General features: G+C 35.2%; 2 protein-coding genes across 2 annotated transcripts; both read left to right on the forward strand.

Moving 5' to 3' along the window:
• Positions 1-6,261: 6,261 nt before the first annotated feature.
• Positions 6,262-7,538, forward strand: LOC135231855 (olfactory receptor 5M3-like). Its single transcript, XM_064289053.1, has one exon. The coding sequence runs from the start codon at positions 6,606-6,608 to the stop codon at positions 7,536-7,538; it is 933 nt and encodes a 310-aa protein (XP_064145123.1). The 5' UTR covers positions 6,262-6,605.
• Positions 7,539-13,947: 6,409 nt separating this feature from the next.
• On the forward strand, positions 13,948-15,296 carry LOC135231856 (olfactory receptor 5M9-like). Its single transcript, XM_064289054.1, has one exon. It carries the CDS (start codon positions 13,948-13,950, stop codon positions 14,878-14,880), a length of 933 nt encoding a protein of 310 aa, XP_064145124.1. The 3' UTR covers positions 14,881-15,296.
• Positions 15,297-15,694: the final 398 nt, after the last annotated feature.

Below are 15,694 nucleotides of genomic sequence, written 5' to 3' on the forward strand. Positions count from 1 at the left end.
CACAATCCAGTCTTTTAGGTTGAGCCCTGCCTCACTAACACAACTGTAGCCCATCCTCCTTCATTAACATCATAGAGGCAGGATTTACAACATATAGGAAAATCACACGATACCAGGAATCAGGGCCCAGCCCAACAGACACATACATTTTTTGGGGGACGTAATTTAATCCATAACGGGATGAGACCAGTGGAGTATCCTAGATGGTCACTCAGAGGCTTTAAAGACCCCAGACACTACTCACCAAAGTAGAATGTAGAATATTTTCTTTATAAACTATGTTATGCCAATTGAGCTAGATGTTCCCTGAGACCATGGTTCCCACAGCCCTCAGCCCAGCAATTAAATCCCTCAGAGAATTTGGGTGAGTCTATGGATATTCCATGACCTTGCTATGTATGAGTTGTGCTGGCTTCCCCAGTATTGAGTACTCTCTTACCCTTCACCGAAGTTACCATTTATGTATAGTCTATTTAGTGTTTTTCCCTCCCCACTATTCCCCTCCCTCGTAATCATCAAAGGTAGTTTCTTTCTCTGTATAAACTTTTTCATAAGTTTTTACAGTAGTGGTCTTATACAATGCCTTTTAGTGATTGATTTATTTCACTCAATATAATGCCCTCCATATTCAGCGATGTTATGAGATGGTTCACAGATTCATTATTGTTCTTTATCATTGAGCAGTACTTCATTGTGTATATGTACTTTGCTTATTCGGGGGTTCTTCCCTTTCCATAAGAAGTTAATGATAAATTTTTCCATCTCTTTAAAGAACGTTGTTGGCATTTGGATCAGGATTGTATTGTATTTGTAAATTGCTTTGGGTAGAATTGTCATTTTCACAATGTTCAGTCTACCTATCCATGAGCATTGTATGCTTTTGCATTTATGTAGATCTCTTTTGGTCTTGCAGTAGTGTTTTGTAGTTTTCTTTGTATAGGTCCTTTACATCTGTGGTTAGATTTATTCTATGTATTTAATTTTTTACAAGGTATTAGAAGTCATGTTGTTTTCCTAATTTCATTTTCATCATTCTCTTTATTGGTGTATAGGAATCCAACTGATTTTTGGGTGTTTATCCTGTACTCTGCTGAATCTTTCTAATAGTTCCAGGAGTTTTCTCATGGAGTACTTTGGGTTTTCTATGTATCGAATCATATAATCCACAAATAGGAACAGTATAACTTCTTCATTACCTATTTGGACGCCCTTTATTTCGTCTTCTTGCTTTATCACTCTAGCTAGAACTTTCAACACAATGTTAAACCAGAATGTGATAAAGGGCATCCTTGTCTTCTTCTTCTCAAGGGGAATATTTTCAGTCTCTCTCCATTAAGAATGATGTTGGTCATTGGTTTTGCATAGATGCCCTTTATTACGTTGAGAAATTTCCATTCTATACCTATTTTATTCAGAGATTTTATCAGGAATGGGTGTGGCACTTTGTGAAATGCCTTTTCCATGTTGATTGAGATGATCGTATGATTCTTTTTTTTCCTTTTATTTATGTGGTGGATTACAGTTGATTGATTTTCTAATGTTGAACCATGCATACCTGGTATGAATCCTACTTTGTCGGGGTGTATTATCTTTTTGATAAGATGCTGAATTTTATTGACTAGAATATTGTTGAGAATTTTTGCATTTTATTCATGGGAGACAGTGGTCTGTAATTTTCTTTTTTTGTGGTGTGTTTGGTTTTGGTATCAGGGTTATGCAGGCTTAATAGAATGAATTTGAAAGTATTACTTCCTTTTCTATGTTCTGAAATAGTTTGAGTAATACTGGCGTAAGCTCTTCTCTGAATGTTCGGTAGGATTCTCCAGGGAAATCATCTGGACCCAGGCTTTTTTTTTGTTGGGAGTTTTTTTTTTTAAATTACCTTTTCAATCTTTTTATCTGTTATGGGTCTGTTCAGATTTTCACCTTCATTTTGTGTTAGTTAGGGTAGGTAGTGGGATTCTAGAGATTTGTCTGTTTCCTCTAGGTTTTCAAATGTTGGAGTACAGTTTTTCATAATACTCTGTTGTGATCCTTTTTATTTCAGTTGGGCCTGTTGTAATGTCCACCATTTCATTTCTTATTTTGGTTATTTGCATCCTCTCTTGTTTTTCTTATGTCATTTTGGCCAGTGGTTTGTTGATTTTGTTGATCATTTCAAAGAACCAACTTTTGGTTTTCTCAATTCTCTCTGTTGTTTTTCTATTCTCTATTTCATTTATTTCTGCATTATTTCCTTTTTTCTGGTGGCTGTGGGCTTCTTTTGCTGTTCTATTTGTTCAAATTGTGAAGCTAATGTTTTAATTTTGTCGCTTTCTTCTTTTTTGATGCGTGCGCCTACTGCTATAAATTGACCTCTGAGGACTGCCTTTGCTGTGTCCCAAAGGTTTTGGTATGATGTGTTTTCATTCTCATTTGATTCTAGGAGATTTTTTATTCCATCTCAGATTTTTTTTCTATTACCCAGTGGTTTTTAAGCAAGGTGTTATTCAGTTTCCACGTAATTTTTTTTTTTTTTTCCTTGATCTTCCTATTGTTAATTTCTACTTTGATGGTGTTGTGGTCAGAGAAGATATTTTGTATTATCTTGATCTTTTGGATTTTGTTGAGGGTTTCTCTGTGGCCTAAGATGTGGTCTATTCTGGAGAACTTTCCATGTGCATTGGAAAAGTATTTGTACTTTGCCTTTGTTGGGTGTAGTGTTTTACATATGCCTACAAGGTCAAATTGGCTGATTGTGTGCTTTAGCTCTTCTCTGGCTTTGTTGAGTTTCTTTCTAGATGTTCTGTCCTTTACCAAAAGTGGTGTCTTGAAGTCTGCTACTATTATTGTGGAACTGTCAGTTTCTCTTTTCAGTGCTGTTAAAGTTTGTTTTATGTATTTTGGAGCCCTGTTATTGGGTAAAAAAAAAAAAAAAATGTAGTAGATGTTTATTATGTTTAAGTCTTCATGATGGATTGCCCCTTTAAGCATTATACAGCACCCTTCTTTGTCTTTCATGGTGGATTTTGTTTTAAAGTCTATTTTATCTGAGATTAGTATTGGCTCTCCTGATCTTTTCTTGTAGTTATTTGCTTGATATATTTTTTCTGTCCTTTGATTTTTAATAAATTTATATTTTTGTTTCTAAGGTGTGACTTTTGTAGGTAGTAATATAAAAAAAAATTGGTGGATCTTTTTTTTTTTTTTTTTCCCATTCTGTCACTCTCTGTCTCTTTATGAGTGCATTTAGGCCATTTACATTCAATGTAATTAGTGATAGATGTGAGTGTATTTCTGTCATTTTGTAGTGCTTTTTTTTTTTTGTGGTGCTAACATTTTCTTTGTTTCTCTTACTCTCCTGTGCTGAATTCCTTTTGTTTGTGGATTTCTTTTTTATTTCTTTTGTTTTGTAGATTTTGTTTTTATTGAGACTTTGTTTTTCTTCTTTATTTTGATAAGTAGGTTTGTTAACTTTCTTTGTGGTTACCTCATTATACATCTTTACATCAGGACATGGAGGAAATACAGGACTTCTGTTTTTTATAGATCCAGTGTAAATTTGTGCTGCCTCTAAAAATTTCTAAAATCTGTTATCTAAAAATAACAGGTTTTAGATAATTTTCTGCATTTTTTCATCTTTTTGTTACATGAGTATGCTTTAGAATAGCTTTTAAAAAATTACCATTTAGCATCCCATTCATATTATGTACACCTCAAGGAATTAGGTATAAACACAGTGCTTACCTTTCAGGTGATAAAGAAATAATTTAATGAGTCATTTTTATACAAATTCTATGGGTGCATGTGTAAATATATGTGCCTGCATTTGTGCATGTGTGTATGTATTCAATAGTTAATCCAAGGGGTACATATTACAGTAATCCAAATACTCCATATTATACATATCTCTCTCTTAAACAGATAAGACTATAAAATGATGCACTCAAAACACAAGACCAGAGAATAATAATGACTAAAAGTCAGACTCTTGTTTAATGTACAGATAGTCCCTAGCTTACAACATATTCAAGTTGCTAGGAACTGCACTTACAAGCATCTTTTTTTTTTTTTTTACATCTTATCGTTTGTGGTATGTACTACATAAAATGTTAAATGTATGTCTATAAGTTTATATGTAATATTTCCAACCCCTTAAGATGAGTAATGATAGGATTTATAAAGATACTGATAATAAAAGGCAATAACAATGAAAATAAAAAAAAAAAAATGAGGTATTAGACTTAGGTTAGAATTGATTTAAACAGAACCCTGTCATTAAGTCAGGGACTACCTAGTTCTGTGTAACTACATTTCCATTTATGCAGAAGAATGTCTTTCAAGTTGCAGGAAACATTGAGATTCATAGTGAGGAATTATTTTTTCCCCCTCATCCTTGGTATTATGTTTGTGTTTATCTAAGGAACACATAATATTAATATGCATTATTTTTATTAAAAAAAATTTTTTTTTTATACACCGCACTATTATCTACTACAAGCTGAGAACTTTTGACAGAGGTACTTGGCTTTCTTAGCCAGTAACAAGCACCCTATGCAGATTCTAGAAGAATGGTGACATTTTTTCATATGACTTTTCTTTGGTCATCTTAAGGTAAGTTAAAAACTACTAAGAAAAAACTAACAAATATTAACTGCTTTTTCTCAAGGCACAAGAGAAGATGATAAAATACATTTTTGATTCTTTTAATAGATTCATATGCAGCAGTTAACATCTGGGGAAGTCACTTGGACCAATCAATCTCCTAATTTATCCAAATAAGGAAAGTGAACCCTAAATGAACGAACTTCGTAACAGAGTCAGGCTGGAACACAAAGCTTGGGATTTCCATCTGTGAGTTCTTTAATTCTTCATGTATATATAAAATTCATTAATCTTTATAACAACATCACAAAGTAGATCTTCTTATTATCCTTGTTTGCCCATGAGGAAACTGAGACACAGGGACATTAAATAAGTAGTCTATGGACAGTACTGGGTTTTTTTTTTTTTTTTTTAAGATTACATATCTGGAATTGAACAGTTTTGCTATTTAAGACTTTACCCATTTTATTTTTAATGAAACATTTCACAGCTCATTAATATGCAATTTTAAGGCAATGAACAAGATACCCGTGTAGTTCTCAGCTCTTCAGTATCACCAGGGACCAGCTTGCAAGTGATGATTATGACATACTTTTCACTTGTACTTTGGTAGCAACACACAAGAACGGTTTTATGGAGAACCATCGTTTGTGTAACCCTTTGGCCCATGAATAAGTAGAAACAAGAAGAAAATTCCTCCTGATAAGATAGCTCAAGATACTTAAACCACAATATTCAAACTTGCTGGAAGATTTCTAGAATGCAAATAGCTAGCCAACTTAATTTGATACAGTAAGAAATCAAAGCCTCCTCACCAATACTTAAACAAATTTACTTAGCTTTCTGATGTATTTGAGATATTATGAGTTCCAGCTTAAATGTCCATAGAGAAATAGTACAGTTCTTTGCTCATATTTTATTACTCTTATTTTGCTCAAAGTTCTAAGGAACTTCGGAACAGTTGACCAACAGGTAGCAGAGAAAGGGGAAGTAAAAGGAAATCTTATGTCCAAGGGCACAATAGGCTGAAATAATCATTGGATGTTCAATAGATGGAGAAGATATCAATTTTTGACTGCCACAAACTGTAATTATTTTTTGTAATAATTAACCTGAATTGTAACAGTCTTAGGCTAATGACTTAATAAGCACATAACTTCTGATCTCAAGTTTAACAACTCAATAAGGCAGAGAGAAATGGAAAACTGACTCTGTTACAGAATTTGTTAATAGTTCAAGGACAGATGGAGAAGATCTTAGAAATGAGGTGTTGCTTGAGTTCATTACTATTAGACTTGTTTGTAATGTGGACAATATCTGAAAAGGATTAAACAATTTTTTAGATTGATTCGAATTGTTCTTTTTTTAAAATTGCTAAATCAGTGTGATGCTGTAAGAGATTTTCTCTCTCTTTTTTTAATTCCATTATGATAAGAGTAATGGATTTATGTCAAGCCATCTACACAGTTTTATTATATTCTTTTTTAATAAACATAACAAATTTGCCAGGTGACTAAATGGAAATAACATTTTACTTTTTGATTACAGAATAGCATTTCTTTCCTTGTGCTTTAGATTTCAAATATATCACAGGTATTCTAAATTCTATAAATTTAATGAAGAAATAAAATGTATATACCTTCTCAAAGTTGGGGCCACTGAAAGAGGCCTTTCCCTTCCCAGGAAATAGCAGGAGCTGTTTTTCTGAAATCTTTGCAGACAAACAAAATCTTTCTTTATAGAAGGTCTGTCAATATATTGCTGTACTTATGAATATTTTAACACTTTAGGTGTAAAAAATACCATGTATGCATACATGCATACAAGAAAGAAATACTGGTAAGAAAAAGATACCAGAGAAAGAGAGGAGAGAACAAAAGGAAAACAGTAGAGGCATTAAAAGAAGTAGGTTAACAAAGGACAACATAAGTGAAGAATGGCTATATTTAGTATGTGTATTTACTGATCTCTATTTATTTTATTAGGTAAAATGCATCTGTGTCTGGGTCAGATTTAAGAAAATGCTCAATCTTACCAATGTGACAGAATTTATTCTTTTGGGATTAACTAGTCATCCTGAATTGCAACTCCTTCTCTTTGTGATGTTTTTACTGGTCTACATTATCACCCTGGTTGGGAACATTGGCATGGTCATATTAATCAGGATCAGTCCCCAGCTCAGCAGTCCCATGTACTTTTTCCTCAGTTACTTATCATTTGTCGATGTTTGTTTTTCTTCCAATGTCACCCCTAAAATGCTGGAAAACCTTTTGTCAGAGACAAAAATAATTTCTTATTCTGGTTGTTTGGTACAGTGTTTTTTCTTTATTGCCCTTGTCCATGTAGAAATTTTTATTCTTGCTGTCATGGCCTTTGATAGATGCATGGCCATTGGCAATCCTCTACTCTATGGCAGCAAAATGTCAAGGGTTGTCTGTTTCCAACTGATTTCATTCCCATATATATATGGTTTTCTGACTAGTCTTGCAGCGACATTATGGACTTATGGCTTGTACTTCTGTGGGAAAATTGAAATCAACCACTTCTACTGTGCAGACCCACCTCTAATCAAAATGGCCTGTGCTGGGACCTATGTAAAAGAATATACGATGCTCATACTTGCGGGCATTAACTTCACATATTCTCTGACTGTAGTTATCATCTCTTATCTATTCATTCTCATTGCCATTCTACGGATGCGCTCAAAGGAAGGGAGGCGGAAGGCCTTCTCCACCTGTGGGTCCCATCTGACAGCTGTCATCATATTTTATGGGACTCTTATCTTCATGTATCTCAGACGTCCCACTGAGGAGTCCGTGGAGCAGGGGAAAATGGTGGCTGTGTTTTATACCACAGTGATCCCCATGCTGAATCCCATGATCTACAGTCTGAGGAACAAAGACGTGAAAGAAGCCATGAACAAAGTAATTACCAGAATGTGTTTAAGAAAATAAAATTGACTTCATTTTGTCTTCTATGCTCCTTAAATATTTGTTTGGCAGCAGATTATTGCCCAGTGCAGAGGAACATTAAACTAAAGACTTTTTTTTAGTGCACTGAAAAGAACTAAAAGAGAGACACACAGACTAAAGTTGGGAGAGGAAAAACAAAAAAAAGAGTAGATTGACCCACTTGTAAGGAAGTTAAGTAGTGAAGGTTAATTAAAATTTAATTAATTAAAAAGTGCTCCAGGCACAGCTTACAAGTACAGAAATTGAAATTGTTTAAGTATTTACCTAAAACTAAAATACTTTGTTTTTCTTATTTAAAAATGCAGTGAATGAATTTGGGAAATTTTTATTCATTTAACCATTTAGTGAGTAATTTGAGACAGAAAAATATGACAACATATTGAATCGTCTCATATTATGAGCACATAAGAAACAATAGTCTTACTAATTGTTATGGTACTGTTTAATTCATCTGTCAACGTGGGGGACGGGTCAGTAGTTACGAGTACTTGGGGCAATGAAGAATGCAGCAGAGAGCTTTTTCTGAGTCTAATTTTGTTCTTAGTTTTCCAAACTAAATAGAGGCATCATACAGCTTAGAATGTATGGATAGCCTAGGTTGACAATCTTGTTCTTTAACTTGCTAATTGTATAAACTTAGACAAAAATTTAACCTCATAGTTATTTTATATACGTATCCTTTTATTCTTCAAAATGGCAACTATATTATTCACAATCACATAGAGATGGTGAGATAATTAACACTTGCAAACTTCTTAGAGGTGAGAATGCAAATTATTTCCAATTTTTTGAACTTCATAGGCAACAGGCCCTGCTGGGCTGAGAGTTATTACTAACTTATCTCAGAACACAACAACAACACTTTAAAATAGTGTGTCCTCATTCTACAGATGAATACATTGAACTCACAATTATATGGCTTGCCCACATAGTCAGTGTGGTAGACCCAAGGTTTGATTTCAGAGTTGTCTAAGTTCCAAGTCCATAAACTACTGCCTCCCAGAAAAGCCTGAATGTAGTGGGATGAATTCTTTCTGCTATAATCTAATACTTCATCAATGAGCTCTACTTGTACTCCTTCCCAGAGTTGGCAGATGATTCTTGATTTTGTGGTATCTGACATCTGCAAAGAAACAAACAAAAAAAGAGCCCCTGGGTGGTGCAAATGGCTGACCACTCTGCCACTAACCAAAAAGGTTGGCTTGGCTGTTCAAATTCTTCCAGGAATATCTCAGAAGAAAGGCGTGGAGATCTACTCCCAAAAGTTCACAGCACTTGAAAAAACAAAACAAAAAAACAAACACACACACACACAAAAAGCTATGAAATGTATAGAACTTGCAGTGATGTGATCGTTTATTCTCATACATACTGCTTATTAAACTGTATTATTACATGGAAAGTCAGTCACAAAAATTTTACATGATTCGAATCAAAAATATTTTTTCCCGAGATGCATAATTGTCAAATGCAAATGAAAATGGGCAGAACCCATGCAAAAGTGGGAGACAGGTTGTATTATGACGACAAGATTTTGATCTTAATCTTATTATAAGCTTTATTCTTCCTATTAAAATTATTTCCCTTCTTCTACCCCTGAGATGTTTCTAGAATTTTAGTCACTATTCCTTTCATAATTACCTGGGTGGTTCCTTAGGGAGATGCTCCCAGTGTTCAACTCTTTTATAAATGGTGAGAAATCACTCTTTGCTGTTCGTTTTTGCTGAAGGTAGGTCTTCAAGTTCTGCGTGCTTTGCAATGAAGATTATTGCAGTCAAGTCTTACAATTTTCCTTCATTTTTGATGAGAAGATTAACATCTTATCTTTAGATTTATTTTTACCACAATGTTTGACTGTTTTTATATTACTGGGAAATTTTCTTATTTTTATTCATGCCAAACCAAACCTGTTGCTGTCGAGTGGATTCTGACTCATAGCTACCCCACGGGACAGAGTAGAACTGTTTCAAGGAGCGGATGGTAGATTCAAACTGCTGACTTTTTGGTTAGCAGCCAAATCCTTAACCACTGTGCCACCAGGGCTCCATTTGTATTCACAGCATAGTCAAAACTTCGTAAAAATGAGTTTGTTATAGGGGATTTACCAAGTCTTTATTGTGCATATATTCTCTTTTTACTCTTTTTTACAGCTAAATGCCATTAATTTTCACATTGTTATTTTAAAATATCTATGAACGGAACTAGGGATCTTGAGCCAATGGAATAATTGCACCAGTGATTATATTTTCACCGTTTTTCTCCATGGGAAATTCTTCAAGCATTAATAAACATGAATTTTTTTTTTTTAAGAACACATTCCATGTTCTCAATAGTTTTGATCAGTAATTCACACCTAAATATAATAAATGAGTTCTCTCCCCGAAGTCAGTTGGTCATCTGATCTTAGGTCAATGGGATCACCCCACCTTGGATGGATAGGGGTAAGCAGTGACTTATATCTGTAGTCCAGTCTGCTTTAGGATTTTATTCAAAACTCTTCTAGTCCATCGAGGATAAACTACCTAAAGGATAACTTTCTCCTGTCTTAATGGATAATTAAACTAAATTTTAAATAAAAAGAAATAGAATAATATCATAGGCTATCAAAGTGTTAGCAATATGAAGTAGTTAAGTGCTATGGCTGCTAAGCAAAAGGTCAACAGTTCTAATCCGCCAGGAGCTCCTTGGAAACTCTATGGGTCAGTTCTACTCTGTCCTATAGGGTCGCTATGAGTTGGAATCGACTCGACGGCACTGGGTTTTAATGCTACAATGCTAAAGTTGAATTAATTGGGTTTCATCTCAATCCACTCAATCTGACCCAGGGAGACTTTCTCAATCTTTCAGTGCTTTAATTTCCTCATTTGTAAAATGGAGCTGCTAATAGAACCTGTTTTGTAGGACTTCTGCATGCATGAACTTAATAAACATTCAATAAAATTACCTATTCTTATTAATATTATAAAGCATCTGCTACTTTCACTACAAAAATTTTTCCTAGACAGCTTTACAAATATTGGAGTTTGTAATGTATCATCTGAAGCTGATTTAAAGATCAGGAAGCTTAAAAGAATCATATTTGTGAATATTACTGAGCATCTGCTTTATGTAAACACTAAGTTAGGCAACTTAAGGGCTTCTAAGGTGAATAACACAGACTCTACTACCACAGGGCTAGTGATAATGTATGCACTTTGCCATGGAGTAGATTCTGACTCACGGCAATCCTATAGGACAGCGTATAACTGCCCCGTAGGGTTTGCAAGGAGTGACTGGTGGATTTGAACTGCTGACTTTTTGGTTAGCAGCTGAGCTCTTCACCACTGCACCATCAGGCCTGCAGTGATAATATGTGGAAGAAGAAAAAGGCACGCATCACACAGAGACTGAAACAAAATGGACAATGATCTAGAAAACTGATCCTCTTTCATGATAACGGTGTTATTTATGTTTCTAAGATGCTTTGTAATATGTAATATACTGTACTTAAAACAATGTACCAAAACCAACCAACCAAACAGCTGCCATAGTCGATTCTGACACATGTTGACCTCATGTGTTTCAGAATAAAACTGGACTCCATAGTGTTTTCGATGGCTGTGATCTTTTGGAAGTATATCACCAGGCATTTCAGCTGAGGTGTCTCTGGGTGGATTTGAACTGCCAACCTTTTGCTTGGTGGCTGAGTGCATGATAGTATCACTAACCCAAGTCAAGCTCTGTTAGCTAGAGAATTATAGGTTCATGCTATCGAGGCCAGGGTTTTTTATATAGAAAAGTCCAAGAGCTTAGCTCTCTTTCACAGCAAGGGTCTGCAGCTTTCCAATGACTAACACGTAAAACAAACCAAAAAAGATGAGCTATGATCATGGAAATCCATCGTAAGGGCAAACTTAGATCAGAACTAAAACTTCAGTGCTTATTTAAGTTGTGCACTCAGTTCATTTTAAATATGTTGTTGTTGTTGTTGTTAGGTGCCATTGAGTCCGTTCCTACGCACAGAGACGCTATGTGCAACAGAAGGAAACTCTGCCCAGTCCTGTGCCATTCTCACAATTCTTGTTATGCTCGAGCCCGTTGTTGCAGCCACTGTGCCATTCAATCTCATTGAGGGTTTTCCTCTTTTTTGCTGACCCTCCACTCTACCAGGCATAATGTCTTTCTCCAGGGACTGATCCCTCCTGACAACATGTCCAAAGTATGTGAGACTTAGTCTCACCATCCTTGCTTCTAAGGAGCATTCTGGTTGTATTTCTTCCAAGACAGGTTTGTTCGTTCTCTTGGCAGTCCATGATATATTCAATATTCTTGGCCAACATCATAATCAAAGGATCAATTCTTCTTCAGTCTTCCTTATTCATTGTCCAGCTTCTGCATGCATATGAGGTGATTGAAAACACCATAGCTTGGGTTAGCCGCACCTTAGTCTTCAAGGGAACATCTTTGCTTTTCAACACTTCAAAGAGGTCTTTCGCAGCAGATTTGCCCGATGCAATGCATCTTTAGTTTTCTTGACTTCCACATCCATGGGTGTTAATTGTGGATCCAAATAAAATGAAATCCTAGACAACTTCAATCTTTTCCGTTTATCATGCTGTTGCTTATATTCTAAATCTAGCATATATAATTCTCATATTAAGTACTTTAGGGATAAGAAAATAGGTCATAAAGATTAATTGTTTCAAGTATGCCCTGCTACTAAGTGAAGGGATCAGGATATGATCATCAAGTCAATACACTTTTACAGTGTCTTTTTTGACCCTGCCAAGCTAACATTTCCTCTTCAGAGCTTTTGTACTTAAACTTCACTCTTACTCCATATTCCTACATAGCTGGATTCTTCTCACTATTTGGGCATCAGTTCAAAATTCACCTCCTCGTAGAGATGTTCTTGGACATTTGTAACCCGCCCCCTCCCCCACCTTATTACCTATTCTATTAGCAGGATGTACTTATGCCACAGCAGTTTCCTCTATCTAAAATATCTCATTTGCTTATTGTTTATTTCTTTTTAAAAAGTATGATGAGAAGTATGATGAGAGCAGGAGTCTAATATATCTTGTTCATCCTCATCTTTCTAGAACTTAGAATAGTTCTGGACATAGTCTAACAAATGCATCTCTCATATGCTTGGCCTTGATGTTTATAGAATGAAATAATGGGAACAATTAAAAACAAAGGTCCATTTATAAGTCAGTGACCTCCTCAAACACTGTTAATATGGAAAACTGAAATTCCTAAAATGGTGTTAATTCTATAAATATCTCCTTAAGCATTTATGGTACCTTTTTACTTCTTGCAAGAAGTCAACAGGGGAAGTGCATTAAAAATAGAAGATATTATTTGGAAACATTTAATTTGTACTGACATTAAGTTGGAATGTGAATGACTGGTGGAATTAATTGGTTCTGAAAACTGGTGGAATCTGAAATAGCCACTGTAGTTAATGTAACACTTTACCTTTTGATATTTATCCATGGACATAATTTTGATAGTGGGTGCTAAACGATTGATACACTTTTAGTTTACTTTTCTGTGATAACTGGAAAACAGATATAGCCCGTGCTATGAAGTCTTTCTTGCCTTACCCTTGCAGGTGGTAGCAATGAAGCCAGCCTAGTGTTTAGCTTAAAAAGTAAAATATGACTAGGAATTCTATATTTTGAAAACATGACATCATATGCTGGCATACTGTAGGACAAATATGTCAACTAGATTTATTTGATGACTAGATTGTAACACCAATCTATAAGTCCATTGTGCCATAAAATTATGCATGAAAGGGCTTACCCTCCAAGATATGTAAAAATGGGTAAGTTAATATCACATGCATATTTGTATTTTTCTTGATGTTGAGAGGTAAGTAAGATATGTGAAGACAGTATTCAATGAAGTATCAAAGTACGCCCCTTATTTACTTCTCAGTTTTGCATTAACTGGCTATCTGACCTTGGGAGTGTGCTTTAACATTCATGGGCCTCAGGTTTCTTTTCTACAAAATAATATATTGGAATGGATTTAGTCCTTCTCTTGAAACTCTCAGTATGACTTTGGTCATTTCTATGACCTCTGATTTTAAAGTAGCCCTATTGTAATAACCTAGCAAATATATTAATGCCTACTTCTAATTTAGTAATAAATGTAATATACCTCTTTTACAGATAAGAAGCTGGAAAATTATTAAAATAATTTTGTATAAGACCAATTGAAGAGAACAACAATACCTATATATTTATTACCACCTTGGACATTGTGTGAAAATCACATTGCTTTCTAAATTATTTGAATTAGAATAAGGTTAAACAGAACTCAAATATTTCAGGAATAAAACAAATCTATTCATGTTTTGTCTCTCTCTATAGGCCATAGAGATTGTGTCTCTGTAAAGGCAATGCCAAATTTCACAGATGTGACAGAATTTATTCTTCTGGGGTTGACCAGTCATCAAGAGTTACAGGTTCTCTTTTTTGTGGTGTTCCTAGTAGTTTACATGATCACTGTGATGGGGAACATTGGTATGGTCATTTTGATCAGCATCAGTCCCCAGCTTCAGAGCCCCTTGTACTTTTTCCTGAGTCATTTGTCTTTTGTTGATGTGTGGTTCTCTTCCAATGTCACTCCCAAAATGTTGGAAAACTTATTATCAGAGACAAAAACCATTTCTTATGTGGGGTGTTTGGTGCAGTGTTACCTTTTCATTGCCCTTGTCCATGTGGAGGTTTATATCTTGGCAGTGATGACCTTTCATCGGTACATGGCCATCTGCAACCCTTTGCTTTATGGCAGCAAAATGTCCAGGACTGTCTGTGTTCGGCTTATCTCTGTGCTTTGTATCTATGGATTCTCTGTTAGTCTAATATGCACACTGTGGACATATGGCTTGTACTTCTGTGGAAACTTTGAAATCAACCACTTCTGTTGTGCAGATCCTCCTCTCATCAAGATTGCCTGTGGAGGAGTTCACATCAAAGAATACACAATGATTGTCATCGCTAGAATTAACTTCACATATTCCCTCTCAGTAGTCCTGATTTCCTACACCCTCACTGTAGCAGCTGTGCTACGCATGAGCTCTGCTGATGGGAGGAGGAAGGCCTTCTCTACTTGCGGTTCCCATCTGACAGCTGTTACCATGTTTTATGGGCCACTGATATTCATGTACCTTAGGCGGCCCACTGAGGAGTCCGTGGAGCAGGGGAAAATGGTGGCTGTGTTTTATACCACAGTCATTCCCATGCTAAATCCCATGATCTACAGTCTGAGGAACAAGGATGTGAAAGAGGCAGTCAATAAAGCAATCATAAAGGCAAATTTGGGGCAATGAAACTGTAGTGCACATCGTTGTGGTATGTCGGTACCTCAGGGCATTTTTAAAGGCAACCCTTACGTATACGAAAAGGTTCAATCTACCACAGTGATGTGTTACCCCATGAATGAACTCTAACGACTGAGTATGCTTTATACCCTACATATGCAGCATTTTTATTTAAACTGACATAATGTCATTCATGGTGTACATACAACTGTGTTAAGCATAGCCATTGGAGCAACTCATAAAAAGTTGTGGATAAATAAATGCTAATTTGAAGGTCCCCATGTTATAGTTGAATGTGATTTCCTATGGCATATTTTCTATGTCTGTAGTCCTTGGCCTAGATTTCATGTGAAATATAATTTCAACAGAAAAAAAAAAATATATATATATACATTGCTTTTACATGACTACAGGATGTTGATGGATTCCAGTTTCCCTAAAAAAGTATCCTAGAATATTTATACATAAATGGATTTTTGAAAATGAAATTGTATTTGGAATCTTCACTTAGTACCTTAATACAGTCATAAGACTTGTCCTCAGTAGGCATTGCTTGAGAGAGTGAACCATGTTTATATTTTATAACCTGTTTTCCCACCCTAACTTTACTCATCGGTTTGGATTATACTATACATTTTCCAATGTTAAAAGATTATCTGTTATTTAAAATCTGACCTTTGACCATAGAATAACGTCCCATTAAACCTTTGGTTGATTTGAAATTGTTTGATTACAGCTTCTTCCCAGTAATGTTACATTCGTTGGCTCTGTATTTAGCAGTTTAAATCAAACATTTAACATCTAGCATAGATCAACCAGATAA

This window comes from Loxodonta africana, chromosome 7, assembly GCF_030014295.1.
Source record: "Loxodonta africana isolate mLoxAfr1 chromosome 7, mLoxAfr1.hap2, whole genome shotgun sequence".
NCBI lineage: Eukaryota > Metazoa > Chordata > Mammalia > Proboscidea > Elephantidae > Loxodonta > Loxodonta africana.

Excerpts from the sequence above, each read along its gene's own strand:
- LOC135231856 (XM_064289054.1), top strand. The coding sequence starts at position 13,948 with ATGCCAAATTTCACAGATGTGACAGAATTTATTCTTCTGGGGTTGACC.
- LOC135231855 (XM_064289053.1), top strand. The coding sequence starts at position 6,606 with ATGCTCAATCTTACCAATGTGACAGAATTTATTCTTTTGGGATTAACT.